At 41.7% G+C, this 24,088-nt stretch overlaps 1 protein-coding gene across 1 annotated transcript in view; it reads right to left on the bottom strand.

Moving 5' to 3' along the window:
• CLCN4 (chloride channel, voltage-sensitive 4) overlaps positions 1-24,088 on the bottom strand; it is a 33,965-nt gene extending 9,877 nt beyond the window's left edge. Inside the window, exons 1-8 of the mRNA XM_009078959.1 lie at positions 24,019-24,088; positions 13,522-13,673; positions 13,090-13,189; positions 10,130-10,317; positions 4,755-4,877; positions 2,919-3,125; positions 2,746-2,826; positions 1,669-2,214 (exon numbers count right to left, since the gene is read on the bottom strand). Coding sequence (XP_009077207.1) covers positions 1,669-2,214; positions 2,746-2,826; positions 2,919-3,125; positions 4,755-4,877; positions 10,130-10,317; positions 13,090-13,189; positions 13,522-13,665 — 1,389 coding nt within the window. The 5' untranslated portion in view covers positions 13,666-13,673; positions 24,019-24,088. The remainder of the gene's footprint in view (positions 1-1,668; positions 2,215-2,745; positions 2,827-2,918; positions 3,126-4,754; positions 4,878-10,129; positions 10,318-13,089; positions 13,190-13,521; positions 13,674-24,018) is intronic.

The raw sequence follows: 24,088 nt of genomic DNA, 5'->3' as shown, positions 1-24,088 counted from the left end.
GGAAGGCAGGAGCTGCTGATGGTTCTGTCATAGGCTTGAAAATAAGCTTAACTGAAAATAACATCTCGATTTCATCCTCTACCAGATGGAGCACTTCATGGTTTTATTACTAATTTTTCAGGCTAAATCAGAACAAATTTGAAATTAAATGTCAAATGAAGAATCAAAATTCAGAGAAAGGAGGCTGACTGTTCAGAGGCAGCTATTTCTCCATCTCAGTTTGCCATGTATTTTCCAGGAATCTCTATGAATCATTATTTTGTTGTCTGCTATACAGACAAGGCACAAATCATTAAAAAACAGTACTGAAATGAGAAGGGAAAAAAAAAAGAAAATTCACTTTTGCCTTGACTAGGTGCATTTCCTCTTAGATGTCAAGTATACCTGCAATTTTGAGATATATTTCCTACTGAAGAGAACAACTCAGATCTGTGACAAAGGCTTGCATGGAGTTTTGCTGTTTTTAGAGAGGAAGGGTTATTATATCTTTTTAAGTCTGAAAATACACTTTGAGCTTCCTAGAAAACTAAACTAACCAGAGGCATTAGGGCTGATAACAGCAGCTTCTATATCCCCCACCATCTAGTGTTAACTCTGCTTGTTGGAATTGAGTCTTCTAGATTTAGTGGGTAAAACTATTCTGTCTGTTCTTTTACAGAATAAGTGAAACTATCAATTGCTTCTAACAAATTTTAAATATATAGGATAAATAAAGAGCCACATGTCAAATAAAGAACCAAAGTTTTTAAATGAACAAGCATAACAACTGGCTGGCAGCCATAAATGAGTTTCTACAGTGAAGAGCTAAAAGATGGATTGCCAGTTCAAGTGCAGTGCTTAAGAGAAAGATGAGCTGCTTTAGCTTTGAGAATAGCATAAAATATAGTGTATAACTCAGAAAAACTTCCCATTGTCTGCTGCTATCAGATCCAGGACCAAATGCTCAAATAGGAGCTGGAGATGGACAGATAGGGTTTTTTTAAGGGCTCTAGCAATCAGATATATAGAGCTCACCACAAACAGCTTGGTATATATTGAAAGCTTGGACAAATTGTTCCTAGACCTTTCATCAGTCATTTATGGGGAGGAGAAGCTGTTGAAGGAAAAAGTTGCAAATCCAGAATAATTACATCTGTTAGTCCTCCCATTCATTCCCTCTTTTTTTTCCAAGCAGTATTTCAAAAGATTCAAAAATAAACCTTTTCAGCTACTTTTATATTTTTGTGATGTTTTAAATGTGCAAAATAGTACATTTAAAATTATTACATCCCTGAGAATAGCTACCTTGAGGCACACTAAGACATTAATTCAACAAGACACACAATGTAAATTGTCCATATCCCTGAGAGAACTAAAAAAACAGCTGCAGTGGGAATCATCTTGAATTTGCTTATTTGCAACAGTGGATTTAAATTCCCATACAGATTTCTTTTCACTTAATAAAAGCACAGATGACTAGAGGGTGGAAAAGCAGGGCTCATCTCTGCTGCACCAGGGGCCCACAGAGCAAGGTGCTGGCAGGCCAGTGAGCCAGCAGCACCTCAGTGGTACCACGTGGCTGTGTGTAGGTCAGAGGCAAGCAAGCCCTGCTGGATAGACCACAGCTGCCAAGGGCAACCCATCTGTGCCCTGTGCTCACAACAGCTTCTGCACTTGTCCCCAGTTTACCTTCATGCCGAAAGTAAATATAGTGATGACAATTTTAAACACCAAAGCCAAGGCAAGCTGCCACATGGCAGAGTAGACTCCAGGGCCGGCAGGTCTGTCAGGAATGTCATCCACTGGCCGGGTCATGTTGGGGTCATTGATGTAGTCGCAGAGCTGTGAGGACTCCAGGGCACCACAGTCATTGAAGAGCTCTGAGATCAGCTCGCTGGTGCTTCTGCGGGTGTAGGGGTTGGGGTAGGCGATGATGGCAGTGATAGCTGTTATCACTATGACCTCCAGGACTGGGTATTTCCCAAGTCTGGTGGTTTTTCGCCTTCTGCACCAGGCGATGTTGCATCGGATAAAGAGAGTCCCCCAGAGGCCACCAAAGACACCGAGCAGGATGAAGGGGAAGAGTTCAGCCATGTACCAAGGAGTGTGGTACTCTACATAGAACAGGACCAGTCGGCTGTTTCCAAAAGGATTGATGGACCTCAGCGTGAAGGCAGCCACAAGAGCAGCAAAAAATGACCTCCAGAGGGTTTTCAGAGGGAAGTAGTAGCTGACCTAAAACAGAGACCATAAACATTTCACTGAGTGTGACAGAGGGTGCTTCCTTTCCTTGCCATCACCATCTGTTTCATCTGACCTTACTGGGAGCACTAGTCCTTACCACAGCCAGAACATGTTCACAAAGGTATCAGGCATCTTCAGATTTCAGACAGGGAGCAACAACCAGTTAAAAATCGAGAAATCTGAATCCAGAGTTGCTAGCTAGAGAATATAAAATGAATACTCGATATCTCGGCCCATGCATCAGCAAGCTGAAAGCTGGATAAACCTCAGCACAGGGATATATTTCCAAATTGAGTCATCTACTTTGCTTCCAGAAAGCCAGTACTCTTTTGCTACCCAGATCAGCTAAAATACCTGGTTATTTCTTATTGCTAGAAAAAAAAAAGCATATAAATGTTAGTTATTTCTTATTGCTAGAAAAAAAAAAAAGCATATAAATGTTCAAAAAAATAATGAGAAACCTTAGAAAAAGCTATCAAATGAAAACATATTTATTGAAGCAAGTGAACTGCCAGGTCTCACCTCTTCCAGACTAAAAAGCACACCTCCAATTGGAGCCCCAAAGGCAACAGAAACTCCTGCAGCAGCTGCAGCTGAAAGCACCTACAAAGCAAACGTTTACATACAAGGCATGAGTCACTTGAAACCTTGAGGATCCAGACAGGGAAATTAGAGATTATGTGAGCCAACCTCACCTCTCTTCTCTTTCCTTCATTCTTGCTGTACTTTGAGAAAAGGCTGCTGAAGAAGTTTCCACAGCAACAGGCCACGTGGACTAGTGGCCCCTCTTTCCCAAGGCTGAGGCCTGAAGACACCACCAGAACCAAGGTGACTGTTTTGATTAAAAGTGTCCACTTTCCCAGGTAGCCCCTAATAATGAACCCACTCAAGATGGTTTTTATCTGGAAAGCAGGAAGAACATGTTGAAGAGATGAAGAAACCTTTTCTACCCTGAAATTTCAAATGGAGTTAAAGCTCCAGTGGAGTTTAAAAATTTGCAGACTGCTTGAAAAGAGACCATGATGGAGAGAAAGAAAACATAGGTAGGTCAGCTTTCCCACAGCAATATCTGAGCAGGGGTTAAGCAGACCACACTTTTACTGCTGTTATGGGTGGTCCCCACAACAGTCAATAAGGACTCTCACAGAGATCAATAGAAATATGAGAGCCCTACATATCTCCTTGGCTTACAAGATCAGAGTTAAGCTAGACTCAACTTTAACAAAGCAGAGAAAAAAAGAAAATAAACAACCACAGATTGTTTTTCCAGTTAAAACACACACACACAAAAGTTCTAAACATTGCAAATGGCTGCACCATAAAAGCATGCAAATATTGTGAAATGAAAAAGTCCAAAAGATCATATTTTTACACATTTCCTCAATTTTGCACGTGAGTGGTGAGGATAGAGCACAGTGCATGCGCATGACACACAAGCTGCAGGGTGGGATTTGGGTTTGAACTCTAGACCTGAAAATGTGCTGGAACTGAGCATCACCTCACATGAGGGATTCAGCACGCAGAAACTAGCTTTACAGTTAACTGTGAAAACCTTTTAAAAGCACAGATTTATCAAACATGTAGCAAAGACACACGGGACTACTTTGAAACATGGAAATCATTTCAAGATTTCAAATTATTTCTGGTGGGGTTTTTTGAAACATTTGGATGCTTCTCCTAGAGATGAAGAACAGAAGTACACAAAGATTTCTAAAAATCTGGGCTGTTGATTCAGTCTGCTAGATTCCTAAATAATAATTCCAGTGGCTCTATAGCATTTTCAACAAAAGGCTGCCTGACTTCAAAAACTTTGAGTAGCTCTGCTGATTAAATTACAGGGTTCTTCATTTTAACAGCTTAAATATGGAGCAAGGCTCAGTATGTAAAATATTGAAAATCAGGTAGATATTTTGGCTGCTCTAATGCTGTTGCATCAGCATTATGTACATTGTGTACAGGAATACAATTTGCAGAAGATATGGACCAGATGCTTTGCAGGCATCCCAAATGATAGGCAACTCTCAGCATTATGTACATTGTGTACAGGAACACAATTTGCACAAGATATGGACCAGATGCTTTTCAGGCATCCCAAATGATAGGCAACTAAGATCTTCAGTAGCTTAGGAAACCTTAGCTTTGTAGTTCTCCCTCTTCTTTTTATTTTGGTTTTATTTAAAGCCTAGCCTAGAAAATAACTGGGTTTGTAACTGACCCAAGTAATTTCATCCAAGGAAAATTCCATATTATCTTCTATAATTTCAGGGAGACGTCCATTTTTAATTCAAGCTCTGGCCATGAACATGTGCATTAACCTGTCACAGTGACATTTGAACATTTTATACTATGAAAAATTTAGACAAGCACCATAAAAGCATGTCAGACAAAGGAATAAAGGCAGATGAGACAGACAATTTTCTTGTTCCTATGCAATCTCATAGTACAGTTCTGGAACAGGAAAAGGTGGTAAATTATCTTTTTTTGTTTCTTTTGTTTGGTATTTGGATATTCATGCACAAAGAGAAACTTACCTCTGGGATTCCAGAGCCACAGGCATAAGGAGCAAACACTCTGACCAGGGAGACTGCCAGGAAAGCAAAACACAGAGCCCACATAATGTATAGAAAATAGTTTAGAATGTAAGCACTTGCACCCTAGAAAAATAACAGTAACAGACATTGTTAGACACATGCAGGTTAGCAAATCTCACATTTCTACTAGGGATCATGATGGCACAGGGTCTGATCTTTTCATTTATATGCTAACTGCTACTTTTTGTCAGAAAGGACAAATAAATTTATATACTTTAACAATTTTATTCCTCATAGAAAGAAGCTGCAAATTAAAATGTCTAACCTAGTCCATGCAGTCTGTTTGCAAGGGACCCAAACACCTTAAACTTTCAAACACGAAAAAATTAAACTAACCAACCAAAAAATTCCAAAACATCAAAGAAATATGTCATAAGGGCAAAAGCAATTGGTAATTAAAAGGCACCTAATTGAGGAATCTGCTGTGTTCATGCCATGGTGGGTGACAGGGGATGAGACCGTGATACATCTTTTTCTGAGGGCTGATATTCAAAGGTCAGCTCTCCATGTATACCAGTAGCCAGTTCAGTTCACAAATTGCAAGGGTAAAACCCTAAATAAATCCTTTCCTTCTACATGATGCTGTCTGTGATAGGTTTGAAAATCATTTCAAAACACCATAGCCTGGCAGAACCCACTCAGACACATCTCAGTCATTTTTACCCTGATATTTTAAAGGCATTCCAGTCAGGAATAAACCTATCTTCAAACTGAATAGATTTACTTTTCTGACAGAAGGAAATGCTAATGATCATTAGCAATGGTTGACTGTGCAGTGACATAGTGAAAGTATAGGCAATAGTGACCTTCAAGATTTCTACCGGTCTCCAATGGTAAAGTCAAAACCTTGGTTGAAAATCTGCCTTAGAATACCTCTCCCTCTTCATAAGCACATTTTTTAGGTTAATTAAAAAAAACCCACCTACATGGACAAAAGAGAATCTAGTCAGAGGCACTGAACTGATACAAGATGCTTAAGCCTTCAAACAATATCCTCTAGCAAATATAACACTACAGAATAAAAAACTAAGATGAACCTCTGTGCATGCATTGGTATGAAACCTTCACCTCTAAGTGAACTCTTCCTACCGGATGCAATCCCAGCTGCTCAAGAACATCAGGGCCCCTGTCTTTGCTCTGCAGGACAGCAGTCTGGATATCAACATTATGATAAAGCAAGTAGGAAAACAGGCATTAATCAGCTGTATCATGTCTTCAGCTAAAAGATCTGGCCAAATCCTGTTCCCAGTCATAAAGAAAAACCTAGAGTTGAAAAGTCTCCCTGTTTTCAAGCCTGCAAGGAATCAGCCTTTAATAGCATGGATGCTTGCTAGCTTCATTTTCCAGGTCTGTCCAAATGAAAATATAGTGAGGGAACCATTGCCTTATCCTTATGGATGTATTTAGAAGAAGGGCAATTTGCTAAGGTTCTCTTGTTCTTGTTGAAGTTAGCAGGTGGCTTTGCTGGTAACAGCAGAGGAGCAATACAATGTTAGCCCCCAATGCCCCGAGACTAAGCAGTCATGGATCCCACATTGCAGTGATTGACATCTGGCAGTAGTAACCAGGGATTTGTGTTGCTACAGCTGAAGACAGTCTCATGAATGTCTTCTCCTAGTGCTTTCAATTACAAACAGCTATGACAATATTTACCCTTCCTCTAGACAAAACTCTGTGTATCTTGCCCCAGGGCAAAATCCTCCTGTCAGTGTGAACCTGGAATACCTCCAAAGAAGGACAACACTATTACAACAATTTGGCCCTACTACATTGAGCAAAAGCTGTAGTTTTGCTTCTAAATTCACTGGAGTCAAATTAACTGTGCTTCTTTTTACTTCTTCTCCTTTCACATCTCAGAAGTCATAAGAAAACTATGTCAGCTCGTTACTGCAATCACACATACACCTACAGTGCTGTGGCAGGACCCCGCAAGAGTCCGTATGGCCAGTTCAATCTTCTCCCTTGGGACAACTTTCATTGTTACACTTTCCAGATATCTGGCATTCTGCAGGTTCAACTGCAGCAGTTTCTTATGATTAATAATACGAAAACCTTTGGGAAGGAAAGGAGCAGTAACTCAGTATAGCAAATGGCTCATTTCTCATTCATTACATGCCATTACTAAGGCCCTGAATCAGTAAAAGTCTTAAGTATGTGCACTGGAATCAGAGACCAAAACATCTCACCAACAGAGGTGATCTTGCTGAGACCTTTCCCACTAGTGGCTCAGAAGACTCACCCCAGCAGCAATAATAGTGAAGCAAGTAGGGAAACTGAGCAAAATTTTGTGTTTTAGTTTGCAAGACTGAGCAGTGTCTCAGCCCAGTTTAGGTACAAATGGAACACAACTGAAAACAATCCTCACAAACTCAGAATACTGAAATAAACCACATCCCTCAGGATGCCATCCAACACATGTTTTCTCCAGAGGTCCACAGCTCCACCCTGACTCAATGGGGGATCTCACAGTTTGCAGACTTCCTACTGTGAACATTACAGCCGTGTGTCTCCTCAAGAGTGACAGATTCAAGGCTGCAAAATTGAGAACTGAATTCCAGATTTAGAAGGGCTTCCTTGTCTTACAGGTCTCAGCTTCATGACAGGAGATTCAGGAGCTCTGGGATGGGAATTGAGTCCATCTCTGGATCCAGTGTCATGATCTGTGGAAGACATGGGGTCTTGTCCTCTACCCTGGACAGGTGTAAGGCATCAGAAATGGGGTCCCCAACTCCAGTGACGTTGCAGTTGGAAACAAACTGGACCTGCAGAACAGGGAAGGTCCAGATCACCAGATACTGGCATGAGATCCAGCCAAAGTGACATCTGATGAGCTTTTGATCTGCCAGTGAATTAGAGGTTTTGAAGCTCTCCTGCATCAAAAACCCTCATCACTTGCTCTTTGGAAGTAGGACCAGAGGGATGAAGGATATAATTGGCCTACAAAACAGTGATTAGGGAAGAAAACGGCCTGGTAGGTGTCTAATGTGTTGTTGTGTTTTCCATAATAATTTATATCAGTCCTCTGCTTTGGGCTCATTTTATAGGAGCAGTAGAATAAAAACATTTTTTGAGAGATGCCATAGGAAATGTCACAATTCTCACTGAAAACGTATGTACAGGGTTTAACACAGTCATAAATTGGCAAAACCACAAGGAAGAACTGATCTAAATCTCAGTCCTCAAAATGTCAAATTTAGTTGGCTATGACGAGGAAGAATCACAGTCATGCATAAAAAAAGAACCCACGGCTGACCAGAGTACCTTTAGGGAAACTGTTCAAATACTTTTTGCCTAAAATGTGCTCCATTGTGCACTGTTGTTTTATAGGGCTGTTACATAAATGTCAGGCACAAAGTGAAACAACAGAAATTTAAACAAAGCAAAATCATTCTGAAACTCAGTCAAGTTGAGTGTATTTTGATCCCTACTAGAGATCATATCAGGCAAAACTTGCCCATATTATAAACCTTTTGCAACAAAACAGAATTTTTGCTTTCCATATTTACATTTTTGTTGGGCTTTGCCTGGGATTTCAGTGTATCAGTAACAGACAGTTATATTATTAATATTTACAATGTCCAGCAGGCCATGGCAGCCAGGAACCCACAGATCTTAGAGGCTCATTTGTTTTGAGAAGGAAAAGAGCCTAAAACTACACCAAGAATAAACTTTTTTTTTTTTTTTTTTGCCTGCTGGGGGTTAGAAGCCCAATTTGAATAAAATGTGAGCAAAGTTTCACAGTGCCAACCTAGCTGATACATTTCCTATAGGCCACAGCACACAACAGTCCTGGCTGCTGGTTTCAAGTAGCAGGTGAAAGCAATAAATTTTCTCAAGGATATGCTTCGTTTATATATTCCAGCCTTTCAAAGTAACACAGCATGTCAAACACATGCACAGGATTTCCAAATCCCCTAACAATTGTAACAGTCTCCTCTTTTTTCTCTTCCCACATTTTTTTGTGCTCTTAAATTACAACATTGTCCCCAGTCCTGCAGGTTAATACCAGGGTAATATTTCTTCACTGTCACAAAGATACAACCACCTAAATCATCTGTTGATGAAGACCAGTGTGAACATAGCAAACCTCTGGAAGCTTGGCACTGTGACTGGCAACTGTGCTGAGAGATTTTTGCCTCCAATTATACGGTGAGAATATTCAAGAACAGTGAGTACCCCACTCCTTCCACTACAGTTAATAAGAACTATGGAAAATTGAGCAATATATATTCACAGACACTCTAATCTAGTACTACTTGTACTGTAAACCTAAAGCAGCACTGAAGGGAATGTTAACGACACACTTGTATGGCAATGAAGTTGCCCTCAAACACTGTCTGCAGGACCAGACTATCTCCACACTGTGGAAAGGTCTGAGACCTTTCTGTCCAAGTCACCCACCTCCATGTCATATTCAGTTTTTGTCAGATTCAAGTCAGCTGCAGAAATGAGACGGGGGGACTTAAGACAATAATTTCAGTTGTGAATGGATCAATATTATTCAATACGTTGAATAACTTAGGTTGAAAATAAAATGTCCTTTTTGCATTATTTTTAAAAGTATCATATGTAAAACACTATGTAGAAAGGCTTCTTTTGATTGTCTTCAAAGTGAAACTTTCACCTCTTTTGCTTTGAAACAGTATTCTTTCTATGGAAAATTGCTACAATTTTGAAAAAATAAACTACAGGAAAAAATCTTATAAAATACAAGTTTTATATCAGTCCAGATCAGCTTTTTCTCTTCCTGTCCTCTACCCTTTCAAATCTTTCACTTTGGCCACCTCCCAGGGAGCCCATTATTTCCCCAGCTTTTGGTGCTATATATCTTGATGATAGTGAAACTGATTGCAAGGGATAAACAAGCAGTTGTTATGCAGCTTCACCAACTACTCACAGCATCTGGATATATAAAACCCATCTGCAATCCCAAAAATTTCCTCTTAAATGTATTTGTCAGTGATCATCTCTTTTTTTTCCTTTTCTTTTTTGTCCCATAAAACTGTGTTTAAAAGAAACAAAAGTCTGGCTGCTCAGGTCCTCTGGTGATTACACTATGCATGTTACAAAACACTTTTCGATTAATACTGATAACATGAAAACGTGATCTTAAAGCTTTCCCATTTCCATCATACTGAAACAATAGGACCTCTTCCAAGTTAAGCAGATATTGCTTGTGGAAATGTCTTTCTTTGTAGCATGCTTAGTTCATTATTTTCTCTTTCAGAGAAACTCTCTGGAGAGAACATCAGCAAGTATGAAGAAAGGGCATTGACTGGCCTGCTGTGACCCCATGCTAATCAGGTCTCCCATACCTCAGACTGGCTTACAAGAAGTTCAGACCATTTCTGCCACTGGGGACATTTGTCCCTGTCATCAAATGTAGTTTCGTTAGACGTCCAGCAGCACTGCTCATGGCTGTACCAGAAGGCAGACAGGCAGACACCCTCTTTCAGGTCTGTCATCCAATCCACAGCTAAATCTATCACTCCAGCTAATGTGCCTGGGAAAAGAAATGCAGAAAAAAGAAATGGTGGCATTAAAAAATATCAAGTTGCCAGCAGCATATATCTAATTTTAATAACAGGGGAAAAAAAAAAACAATGTGATTTGGGGAAGCAGCTGCAATGTAAGCATTCTGAGTCTAGAGAAGGCTCCAGGGAGACCTTATTGCAGCCCTCCAGCAGCTAAAGGAGGCTTATAAGAGAGATGGGGACAGACTTTTTAGCAGGGCCTGTTGCAGTAAGACAGGAGGTAATGATTTTAAACTAAAAGATGGTTCATTTAGACTAGATATAAGGAATAAGTTTTCTACAGTGAGGGTGGTGAAACAGAGGTGGATGCCCCATCCCTGAAAACATTCAAGGTCAGGCTGGACAGGGCTCTGAACAATCTGATCTAGCTGGAGATGTCCCTGCACATGGCAGTGAGGGTTGAACTAGATGACGTTCAAAGGCCCCTTCCCACCCAAAGTATTCTATGACTCAAGAAGTACAAATATATCAAAGAACTGGGAGCAGGAACAAGTTTGTCTGACCTTCAATGTTCTCTCATAAGCTTTTATTTTCAACATTATCATTTTCATACTGGCTGATAGCCAAATAGGGGAGGCATAATTGGTGTCAGGCCTCATCCTGTAGCCTGTCTCAGGTGGGTGAACCATCTGGCTGAGATAAGCAGGACTTCTCACAGGGTTTCTATACACATATTAATCTGCAGGTCTCAAACAACACTGTATTTCAGGGGTAGCAAAGGAGAAGGATATATATTTTTTCCTCTAGCCTTACTGATCCCAACCTTTGAGAAGGATGATTTCATTACAGAGATAACATGGATGCCAAATTCAGAATTTTGAGTTTAAAAGAATGAGCCACTCGATGTGCGTGCACATTCATTAGCAATACGGACATGCAGAATAAAATTATCCTTCAAATCCTCCCTGTATCAAACCAACTCTTATTTCAGTTTTTCCCCAGTCATTACAAAGAACTACAGTGACACCCGGTGGCCACCAAACACAGACAAGGGGAATAAAAATTCTGCTTTGGTAGGGCATTTGCTCATCAGTGATAACAACCTGTCCCAGCACCCTTAGAGCAGGTGGGTCCCCACAAACACAAGAGCTGGTTTATTTGACCTGGAACTAAAGTTTTCTGCTTTTCATGTCTGTAAAAGAGGGTGGAAAAAAACACATTTCAAATAATTCAGGCATGTGGAACCTGGTTCTTATTCCAAAGAACAGAAAAAAAACCCCACAAATGTTCAGAGAGTCTTATATGTAAACATATCTTCTCACACCCTTAAGGATACTTGTCCCTACACTGACAAGCAATGGTGACTAGGGTAACAGTGAAGAATTTCTGTTGTATAAAAATAATCTGAAGAACTATACAGATCTACTGGAAAGGATCACACAAAAAAAGGCTGCAGAAGGAATTGATGATGTCTGTACCAATTATTTTCTTTCATGAAGACCTTGCCTTACTCTTGCTTACTCTTTTCCATCTTTCCCAAGTTTATAGCTCAACCTCTGTTCCCAAGCTGGACATAGCAGTGTTAGAGCTTAGCAGAGGTCAGCAACTCTGGCTTTTGACAACCTTGAAATTTTCAGCATGATGTTTCATTGTGAACTGAAACTGAATCAAGCCTTCTGGGATATTTTTACTAAAATGGGAACGAGTGCATGTATACCACATTCTCTGTATGAGTGAGAGGATTACTGAGGTTACTAGAGCCCTCAAGGGCTTGCTCTAACTTTATTTGCAAGCAGAATTCTCCATCCCAGATGAGGGTAAACCTGGCCTTCAGATGGTGCTCAGCAGCCCTGGCAGAACACAGTCTACCCAACCCTCTTGCTGTCTCACCCTCCTATCAAAGCTTTTGTGGAAACAAGTAAATGTCTACAAAATAACAGAATTTGCCAAACATGCCACTTCAGCAATGTTTTCTCAAGAACTTCATCAGTACTTCTGAGGCTCCTGAACAACTGCAATAAACATATTAACTTGAGAGTTGGTGAACAGGAAATTACCACCACCGCCACTTGGAGACTGTGAAACTTGACATAGTGCTTTTACCAAGCAGCATGATACAAGAGCACCCTGACATCACTGAAAAAGCATAATGAAGTAAGCTGTCTCAGCTTGGTAAGAGAAGTGCAGCTTTCCAAGTTGGGAGATGTGCTGAACTCAGGAGAAGACAGGAGCAATTGAGGAAATTAATCAATCTGCCATGTGAGTTTGAGCAGACTGTTAAATATATAATGTCTGTCTGGCCTGGAAGTAGATCTGAAACTGAGTCTGAAACTGTATTTTCCTTTCATGCATCTATAGAAAGAAGATAACTCAGTGGATACAGCAATTTATAAAGCTCCCCTTTGATTGTCCACAACCAACATTTTCCCCACATCATATCATCTACTTGCAGAATTAAAGTGATGACAAGGAAAAAAAAATCCTACCAATAAAGTTGACTTCTGTAAATCAAAGATTCAGAATGTCAAAGTAGCCCAAAGTGTGAATGACTCAGACGTGTATTTACAAAAGCTACAGAAAAATCCCTCTACTGGTGAATAACAATGTTTCTAGGTCAGCACTCAGCAGGAGACTTTGCAAGTGGGTATTTTTATTACGGTTCATAACTGCATGGATGCATAGCTGTCTTTTTAGCTTGAAACATCAGTGGAAAGACAATGAAGTAAAAAGAGAAGCAAATGGCACTGCAGCAACTTGGGTGAGGTGATTCAGGCACCACTGTAATGCTGACACACACATACCTGCCAGCAGTCCTATGAGAAGCATTACAACCCATCCTGACCAGGCATCCAGCAAACTCTTGATGAATTCCCATATGGATTCTTTACTTTTGCTTGTAATCTGAAATTAAACATACATGTAGATAAGTTGCTGATTCAGGTTATATACATTTTTAGTGCATAATGCTTAAAATAATTTACCTCCTAGATGGTGTATACAATTTCTCTACTCTCTGCAGTCCCAATCATTTTTTAGAGATGCTCTGCTGATGAAGCTGCCAGCAGCCTTTTCATATTTACAAACTCAAGACACACCACATCTGTATTTTCAGCAGTCCTCCTCGAGTCATACAATAAGGTAGGAAGCAATAACCTTGGAAAACTGGTTGGTTTTCCTCACTATAAGGATGGCTGTAAGCCAGGGAGTAATGCATCAAATCCTGACACCTTTACCTTTCGATGGCGATCGGTGTCACGGGATTTCTCCCGCAGCCAGTCGATGGTATGGAAATCTTCATAAGTTCCAACATCAGGGAAAGGCTCATCCAGAAAATCCATCAGGTTGCCAGAACCATTCATGTCTCCTGCATTGACCATATTAGGGTCTGTAGAAGAGGGAAAACAAGTATGTAAATAAATTCATGCAGCTTTGCCAGACATTTCAGAATCAAGTTTTTCAAAATACCTCCACAAATGAGAAAGTCAAGAGAGCATCAATCAGGAGTCCTGGTGGCACCTTCTGTCCCACATACAAACTTTCCAAATTTGCTTATAAGAAAGCAGGGGAAGACATATCCACCACATTGTGAGCATTTCCAAATTTGCTTATAAGAAAGCAGGAGGAGACATATCTACCACATTGTGAGCGCAAAAGGAAATTAAAAGATACCTATCCCTAAACTACAACAGTTATGAGAAGCATTTGATAGTTAAAAAAGAGATCAGAGTGAGCTGTGAAATAATGTGCACCCTAGAGTGTGGCACACAGGCTGAGTGGATATTTTCAGCCCAGAAGGTTTTGGGAACATGCTCTCTGTGTTTCAGATATGAAAGCAGAGAAACATCCATGCCTGTTGGTCCAAAGCCCTGGAGACCATACCTTGGTAATGCAATCCACACAAGCAAAGCATGAAGAAGATAATCAATAACCACCATACCACTCTCATCCACAGAAAGCTCAGCAACATCTGTCTAGGTGCAAAAATTACCGTTATCTCTTTTAAAGGTCAGGTCTCAAAGTAGTCTCTAATATGACAATTTCCAGAACTGACATCATTCCCAATGAGAGAAGCCTTTAGTAGCATGAGACTCTATTACATGAGGCAGTTTAGGCACACAGGGCTGGATTCATCCAACTTAACTTCAGTCATCTGAAAGTTTGGTGTCTGGACTGCAAGAACCACCTGGGCTGCCTCTAGAGACAGATAAAGATGTGTGTCAGGGTGTGAGGCAGGAGAGTGCCTGCTGCTTTGAAGGTGTATGGTCAGGACCTTTTTCAATAACAAGTGTTCAGTAAGGATAATGAGCAAAGGAGAAAGCCTGAACAAAAATATATAGGGACACAAACAGTGCAAATGATATGGGAGAAGGTGATGAGAACCAAACCTGGACAGACACACTCACTAACAATAGCACATGAGTGTGAGATGTCTGTTCCAGCAAGGCTGTCTGGCCAGGGATGTTGGAAAACCAGGGGGAAAAGAGGGGAAACCAGAATCAAAGCATACAGAGACACAGACCTGACAAAGCAAACATGAAGACCATGACCAGAAACAAACCTCATCACTCACACTAACTGAAGAGCTATTAACTGTGTATGTGCCTCTGGGAGACAAGCTCAGCTACTGGGTTGAACCTGCACAGGACAAAGCAGCAGCTGTGTCCTCCAGCACGGGCAGAGACCCTGGGTCCATAAGAACCCCAGCAGAAGGGCAAGTGGGGTACTGGGCTGGGATGGCTGAAGGAGGCAGCTGTGCACTTCTACATCCCTCAAAGTGTTGCTCTAAATAGTGGTTAATCCCATCCATCCTAAAATAGGTGCCTAGGAAATGGGGTCTTCCAGAGAATACCTACAGTTTGTAATCTGAAATGGGAAGACTGAAAAAAAATCAGGTATCATGGAGTTAGTTACAAGGCAAAAAAAAAAAAAAAAACAAACATGTGAAAACAAATAAGCAAACTGGGGATGGGTACAAACTTCAGGGGTTGTACAGAACAGACCCTGCAGAGTCTGTAGCTCTTTGGCAGACAGAGGATAACTTTTGCTGGTCACTGATGGGGCCAGCACAGCACCAATGACTGCTACCCACTCTCTTCCACCAGGTACAGAAATGGAGATTTCACAAGTAAAGAATTTGGATCTTTGAATCTGTGAGGAAATTTCCCAATTCTGTAACTGGAACAGACAAAAATGTGGCAGATAAGCTTTTAATTGACTGTCCATACACCCTGGTGCTCTGCCTCAGCCCCCTTTATTTACTGCCTTTTTCTTCCCCTCTCCCCATTTTCAACAATTTTACTTGAAACCTCTCCATTTAATTTTTTCCTTGGTGGATACTTTAGGTATGTAATAAGCCTGAATACTCAGCTTTGTCAGTGTCTGCTCTTTGCGCTCCACTGTGTAGGATTTTTGGATGACACAGACAATGTGCTGAGCACAAGCAGCTGAGAAAAGCATTATCTTACAGGCAACCAGCAGGTCACCATTGTAATGCTACAGAAGCCCTTCTGAGTGCATAAATCAAGTAATCTCCAAGAACCATGGCATGTCTGTCTGAAAAAGAATCAAGCAAGTTGCAGCCTGGGGAAGGAAACAGAACACAGAGCAGGTGTCCCAACACAGCACTGCAGAGCACAAATAAGCTGCTGCAGGATTGAGGTGATTTAAAAAGCAGCACTTAAAAGGAGTGACAACTGAGAACAGTGATGCTTCACCGCACAGGCGAGAGCACACTCCTGCATTTGCTAAGTGAAACGAGAATCTGAAGGTGGGATGATGTGGCTGACAGCAGGGAGCTGAAGTTACAAGAGGACCTTGAGCTCAGTGTCTTGTAACTCATCACTGAGGACTGGAATGGGAAACTGAAATGAGGTGAAAGGATTAGATAATGCTATTAGTTTGTAACACTGTGATATTTTTCAGAACAGTTACTTCACCCTATTCTTCCCATACAGTGAAGAAGGACCTGTGAAGCACATGCAGCTCAGACTGTTTGCCTGCATGAGGCAGCTCCTGCACTACATGAACAAACTTCTGGGAACTTTTGCACTGAAAGAGTTGGCAAGTTTTCCTTAATACTACAAGAAAACTACCCAACATGCTAGTTATATCACATAACAAATAACTTTTTAAGTATGTTGTCAATGCCCAGCACATGACAGTACTGTGATGGATGATACCGAGCCAGACCACAAGTATGTAGGATAATTACAATCTCAGCCTGAATCTACCCCAAAAATACGTGCTACACAGCACGTCCAGGGAGAATAAAAATGTGCTAGAGACCACAGGGCCATGGAAGACTAGGAAAACAAACTTTGAACTCTAGGTAGTGTACTATTATCTGGAAATTGCAGCAAACTGGATGATTGTCAGCCTTAAAGTTCACTTCAGGTACTATGCTTTTGAAAGCAGAGATGTGATACCAGATTATGCAAAGCCTAATTTTAGTAAATAAAACCTAGCTGTAACACTTTTGAACTGACTACTACAGAGTTTCCATCTTATGTCCTAGCACTAAGCACCGTAAGTATCCCTTTCTTTCTCTTTATTTTGCATTTATTTCTCTTGCCTTACTTCAACACCTGAAATAATCTTCTAAGTTTTTTTCAGGATAAGCTAACTTGTGTTCTTAGACATATTTGCAGACATGCTTCCAGTTAGAGCTTTACACTCAGCTACTTTTTTGGATGCTGATGCAACATAATTTGTGCATAGGCTAATGTTTCCTGTTTAGTCCCCATATTCTTTTCCTAACAATTGCTAGCATCCCACCAGCTTTTCCTAGGGCAGACATCCAGCATTTTCACTGAGCAGTCTGCTATGACTCCCTGAGAGACTACAGCCAGTTTGGGGTCCAATATAGTAGAGAGCCTCTTCAGCTCTTAACAGTGAGCTATCATTTTTTACTAACTGGTTTAGAGTACCTACAATTGAACATTTGTGTCAATACTCTGCTTTAATAATTGTAAACAAGCTCTTTCTAGAAACTGAACTAGAAAACAAAGAAATCTGACTGAGCTACATATCTCCAGAACTGAGAGGGTTCTGGTTAGCAGATTTCCTTGAGATTAGACCCACGCTAGACTACTGTGATCCCACAGATGAACCAAGCTCCTGGCAGGGATTGATTCACAAATCAAGAGAGGTTACACCACTAGACTGGCAATTGTGCCTCATAATAAAGGCTCTCCTGGTTGTCACATAACCACAGATATCTTCCAGAAGCCTTGGGCCAGATCAACCTGACAGTCAGTCCCTGATCTTCCAGGTAACCATGCTTGGTGCACAGGATTCTGAAACCAGAAAGAAAGAATTTTAACCTACAAATGTCAGAGGAGCTGCATGAGAGCAACTAGAGTTAAGGGTCAAAATGGCAAGTCCGAATATTAGCCTGTGAGGCCTGATTCCTGTAGGAAGGCAGGTATTTTTTAAGTAAGTGATTACCAAAGCCACCTATGTAAAGCAAAAAAAAGAGATCCATGCGAACAACCTCGAGAAGCCTTGGTGTGAACACAGGGAGCTGCTGACAGGCTGGGCCATGCCAACAGTGCAGTAGGTACTGCATGGACACAAGGTTTCTTCTGTTACATTTACTCACCTCTTATTATTTTTTAAAGAGCCAAAAGGCAACAGTATTATCGTATTTAAGGTCACCTTTTTTTCTGCAAGTCTCATAGTGAGTAAACTCATCATGTGGCTGGGATTAGCTGTATGGTACAGCACAGCCTAGAGATGAATTCTATAAAAGAGTGATAAATTACATTTACAGTGGAAATACTGACAAACTCTCAGCTTTTAGAGCACTGTTATGGCATGAGCAAATGTAAAAGCCACAGCTAGAAGAGTTCTATCAGTGAACTGATATTCTAGGCAGTATGCTGACTGATCAGATCTGAAATGTATTTGACATGGAAAACACAGATCAAAACATCCCATGGTTCAAAGAGGCTGAAAAGTATACTGATGGAAAACAACTAGCTGAACTGTCATCAAAGGAAAAGTATTGGCCCTGGTCTATTGCTCGTAGACATGTTAGTTCCATGCTATGCTCTCCTCATCCTGTTTTCTGTTTTAATTGGACACATTGCACTGAGGCAGGCAGTATGATTCTTAATGCAAGGCCAACAAGTTTCAAGTTACTTTCAACAGATCACAGTTACTGAATTACTTCAACACTTCAAATGTTTCTAGCAGATGAACATTCACCTACACACTTTCATCTGTATGCTGTTTTCCTCGAAGATGGCAGCAGGAGGGTTGGTTGCTATGTGAAACATGACAGTCTGCAGGCAGCAAAGCACACCTCTCTTCAGTGAGTTTCCTGCCACAGCACAAGGAAGAACTGAACCTGGCAAGAGGCTGAGGGGAAAAAGCAGAAGCCAGTTTCAAGTTCCTCAATTCACGTTTGGAGTGACTTTTTCAAGGTGTCCAAAGCATCATATGTTCCATCTCTTCCAAACGTGTCACAAGTCAGCCAACACACAATAGGAGAATATAACATGTCTCAGGGATTGTTTTATGCTGCAGAACCAATATAAACCAATAGAACCAGTGATAAAAACAGAAGAGATCCTGCAACAGACACAAAGGTATTGAAGTTTTTCAAGGTCATTTCAATCATGACTCCAGAAGAGCTGTGCTCATGTAGTGTGGCATGGCATGACATGACAGCAGTTACTGCACAAATGAAGGAGCATAGGAGCTGTGAAAAATCCCTGGGATTTATTTTCTATAGTACCCAGCAATGAACAATGCAATTTACAGGCAACCATCACAAGACCCCTTTGCACTGAGATGGTGCTCTCTGTGACCTTAATCCTTGTATTGGCTGTTCCAAGTACCAGGTTGTCAAAACAGCCATGGCAGGTAAATGGTTATGAAATATTCTTCTAAACAAGAAGTAAGATGCTGTTGGGTAGTGATATTACGAGGAAGATATCCTCAGCAAAAGCTAGCAGGCTAAATACCCAGCAAGTTAGATGGGTGATTCTCTGCATGTTGAACAGTATCTACAGGCAATTTAAAACTATTCACCTTAGAAGCTTCAGACTGAACAAGCCAATTGAGTAACTGACATTCTGTCTTAACAATGCACTTTATAAAAAGATGTTAACATTTCCTTGAGTCAAAGTGATTGGGTTCAGACTCATAGAAAAGTCAGAAAATGATGAGCCCAGTTACAGATCTTTTTTGCAAACCTCATAGGGCAGACAAAAAGCAAAGAACAGTTAAATTGGGAAAATACAAAGGGAAGATGGGATAATACAATAGGCAAAGGCCTTTCCCACAATTCAAGAACTAACTGCACAGCCTCCATACACAAGCAAACAGCTCTGCAAACCCTCAGTCTCCCACCACACCAGGGCAGGCAGGCTGCACTATCAGAAACAGTACTGTACAATACTGCAGCACTTCACTGTGTGGCCCCACCACCACATATTAAGGAGCTTCCTGCTATGACAGTGTGGGCCAGCTAAACACAGTCACACCTTTTATGTGCAGCTTTACCATGAGTAACCTCTATGGAAAAAACTATGAAGCCACAGCAGAGCTCAAAAAACACAGGGAGCCAGATCACAGGGGAGAGGGCCTGGGAGAGAAGGGGAAGGCAGGAGGGAACATCTGGGATAACTGACAGAAAATTGAAGTAGAAAAGGCTCCTCCAGACCAAACCACAACCTTCAGCTGACCCTGCTCAGCCACCACACATGCTCATGGAGCAAGCACAGAGAAGATAACAGTGCTGGCCAGGAGCACAGGCAAAGGGAGACATGAGGGGATATGGGGTACACCAGCACTCCCAAGGAGCTGATATCCAACCACTGGGGCTTCCCCACTCTTCCATGGCAGCCTGACTCCCTCTTCTCCTTTTCTCCTCCTGAGAGGCATTTTCTACCTCTGAGGAACAAATCTCACCCCAGCATCCTGTTCCCTGCTCCTTCCCATGATGACTCCCACTTCAGAAACCAATTACTTTTGGTATGAAATATCATATGCCTGCTCCCTGTTCAGGTTTTCTTGGAAAGTCTGAGCAAAATTAGTTCAGCTGCTGAGTTATGTCAGAAAGGGAAGGGAAAAAAAAATAAAATCCCAGGTCTTCCCCTGCAAGCTCCAAGTAGAATTTTTGCCAAAACTGGCTCCATATAAAAAAAATGTTAAACTCACATCTCTGTTTCCAGTGAGTCTTAAAGGTCCTTCCAATGAATTTACTTGTTAGTGCAGATGTCTGGGCTGTGGAAAAAGCAGGAGGGAAGCATTGATGGCCCTGGAACATCCATCTACGATTTTCAAACTGAGCTGAAACATCTGTGTTAATGGATGCCCCTCTGCTAAGGGCCCAGTATCTTGGGCAGATGAGCCCCGTGGGCCTGCATCAACCCCACACACTTCTTGAAGGAACCAAGATTTCACTAGGTAAAACTCTTTCTGAAAGAGTTCAGCTAAATTTCAGAAGACAGGACAAACTGGAAATCAGGCTAACAGTGCAGCAGCATGTATGGTTTCTATTCTTGGTTTCCCTTTCGTCCTCTTCCTCAGAAAAACAGGGGGAGAATTTCCCTCCTGAACAAGCTGTTTTTACTGCAAAAGAGCCCTAAGCCAGGGCTGAAGGGTCAGGGGTGCTACACGTTTTTCCTCCTCTTGCCACACACGGTTGAGCTTTGCAGCACCAGATTTGGGTTTCCAGTGCTGCTATTCGCCTCCTCATTCAGAAAATGATAGGACTAAGGGAGGAAAAACAGGTTCTGGACTGCAAAACAAAGCAAAGAGAACAGTGTAGCACTGTCAGAAGGAAAATGCCCTGGTATATAGTTACTCCTAAACAGCTCTCTCCTTAAATGGGGTGTTCAATGGCATTAAACACACCTCTTGCTGAAAACCTTTTTAAGCCTTGAGCTTGAAATAAAGCTGATAAACCTGCATTAGAAATGCCATTAATCTGTTCTACCATGTCACTTCTTATAGTTTGCGTGGAGGCACTGAGTCATTTTCACACAGATGGAGGGCAATGTTTTCCTGTTCGCAGGGCACCAGTTTTCACTGCTGTTTGATGCTGATGAGCTGCACAGCTACAGACGAGTTACTTCATCCTGTGGAGAGGAAGCTCCCCCTTCTGCAAGATGGAGAAACCTTGCCTTGAGGTGATGCTTGAGAGCAAAATGTTAAAAGTGTTTTAGGAATAGCAGCCTACCATAACCCTGCCAGAGTTTCTCTTTTCACATTAACGGTCATGTGTGATTTTTTTGGTTTTGCTGGACTAGAGACAAAGCAAGCTGAGAAAACTCAACATCTGGTGTGTTATGTATGCAGACATCAAAAAAAATGAATTAGTCTCCTACTCCACAACCTGATGCCATTTCACTAAATGGAAATATTAACACACACCCCTTGGCACACTATAAGCAGCAGCGTGATGGCAAAAGCAAACTGGAAAAGAGCTGGTACCTATGGGCACTACACTGCTGTTTGAGGGTTGTGCACTATGCTGAGCTAAGAGCTGTTCAGACCTGAGAGAGGCTCCAGCCACACAACACTAACCACAAGCACAGGCAAGATGGTCCTGACCCACGGGTGAGCTGGGTGGTTGGGAGCCTCCCCCTTCCCCCTGCATTAACACTGGGCTGAAGTCATGATCCTGCTCACTTTCCCCTCCCAGGCCCTGGGATGTTATTGCACTCTAGAGAGCCCGTTTACCCCAGGCAGATAGAAAAGACAACCACCCCAGGGCAAATGCCTCCCTCATCTTCTTCTCCTCCAGACCCTGTTTAAAAGCCACCAACCACCACCTTAGAAAAGGTATTACCTTTACAAGACAGGCCCTGATGTGCACAGGGGCTGAACACTCTGGTGCTGCCTGGGAGAGCACCTTCCAGCTGGGGATGTCTCCAGGGTCACCCTTTTATACTAAGTAACTCTTAAAGGACCTAAGTCATTCATTTCCAAGTTGCCCCAGGATACATATAAGGCTAACACCTTGTCTTGTTGCACAAAAGATAACATGCCCAAATCAGGAGACCAGGAGAACCACTGCCCAGCACATATTTCCATAGGGCATTCAAATATGATCTAGGGGGGCAGTTGGGACCACGTGTGGGAGACCTGCTGTGCTCTTTGGAAAAAAAGCCTCAGTGTGGCAGGTGAGCAAGAGCACAGCTCAGCTCATGGCCAGTGCTGGAGAACTGAGCCAGCCCTGACTCCAGAGGGAGTGAAGGAGAAGAAACCCAGCACAGGTGCCAACAGGATGCAATCCCCCCCCACACACACACGTGCAGCAACAGGTTTATATTTCTATCACTTTTGAGGCTCAGTCTTGAGAAAACAAGAGAGGCTCTACTGGAGAAAAATAACATTGACATTTATTTTTCTTTTCTCTTTGGAACAAACATTGTCCTTTCCTACTACACTTCAGTAATTCATTATCTACTTCCCCTCTCCCCCTTATTTGCTGATCCTGACACTGCTGCATACCCAATCACTGGAAACCAGAATTCATCTCTCACAAGGATGGACAATCTAGTTCATTCAGCATGAGAGATCCAAAATCTCTCCCATGAATGTACAGATGAGCACACAAGAGACATTAGCCCTGCCAAATTTTCAGATTTTTCCAATAGTGGGAAAAAGAATAGGATTTGCAAGAGTATGAAAACTTCCTGCAGACTAGGAGTGAAAAGTCACCTGATTCTCTGCCTGATGAAGCTGCAGCTGAGTCATCCCCTGTTCTCTGGCAAAGGCACAGAAGTATTTACCAGGATTGTTAAAAAATATAATTTTGGCTTTATGACTAGTATAAGCTCAAAAATTAATTTAGTTTTTCATGTTTTAACATTTGTATTTGAATAAATTTTAAAATAAAAAAAATTTTAAAGCCCTAAAATATATTTTTCAAGCTACGCATAAAAAAACCCACAGAAGAATCACCATTTTTTCCTTCACAAATCCTGTATTTGTACAGAGTGCATAATTAAACACCCACACCAGGAAAAGAAAACAGATTCTGGACTTTGCTTCTATAAATATCAACAGTCCAAAAATGCATTTTAGGTGGATCTTTCAGCCTTTTGCTGATTGGCATTTTGCACAAGAAGTAAAAATCTGCTTGTCATCTCCCACGTTCCTTTTGGAAAAGGATTTTTCCCATATATATTGGATGGCAAGGAAAATCTACCTGACACTACAACAAATGACGCAGGAAACCTGCCGGACAAGGTGCTTTGAAACCATGTCAGCAAAAAAATAAGAATAAAGGAAAAGCCTCTTTCCCCAAATACACCTCTTAATCCCTGAAGCAAGTTAATCCTCATTCCTTTAGAAGCTTAGACGCATTTATCTGTACAACAACTTCCTTTAGCCATCCTGGGGGAAAAAAAGAAGGTAGGGAACGCAAGCAAAACAGCATCGCTGCTCTCTCTCCGCAGGACTAGACGATGGCTGCTCACATAAATAGAGAATTCAGCCGACACCCGAAGGAGCCACAGCAAAACACAGGGAACAAAGGGCCTTCTTCAGCTTTAAAGCTGCATCTGGCAGCGTTTCCACGGGAGATGTCAGCCGGGAGATCAGCACAGAGCCAGCAGGCAGTGTCTGCACCTGCAAACCAACCCTCTGCTCGCAGAGAAACTGTGCTGCTTTATTTCCCAGCAGAAACTCTGCCCGCCGGGGCTGGAGCTCGAGGACAGCGGCACGAGAGCAACGGGCAAATCAATTTTTCGAAGAATCGTGTTGCTTACCTGCAATGCAACATCATTTAGCCCAATCGCAGAGATTTTAATAGCATCCTTTAGGGTGGTATGGCTGCAC

The sequence above is a fragment of the Acanthisitta chloris genome, unplaced genomic scaffold (assembly GCF_000695815.1).
Source record: "Acanthisitta chloris isolate BGI_N310 unplaced genomic scaffold, ASM69581v1 scaffold22547, whole genome shotgun sequence".
NCBI lineage: Eukaryota > Metazoa > Chordata > Aves > Passeriformes > Acanthisittidae > Acanthisitta > Acanthisitta chloris.
The sequence above is the reverse complement of the archived record's forward strand: the minus strand, read 5'-3'. Positions and strand labels throughout refer to the sequence as shown.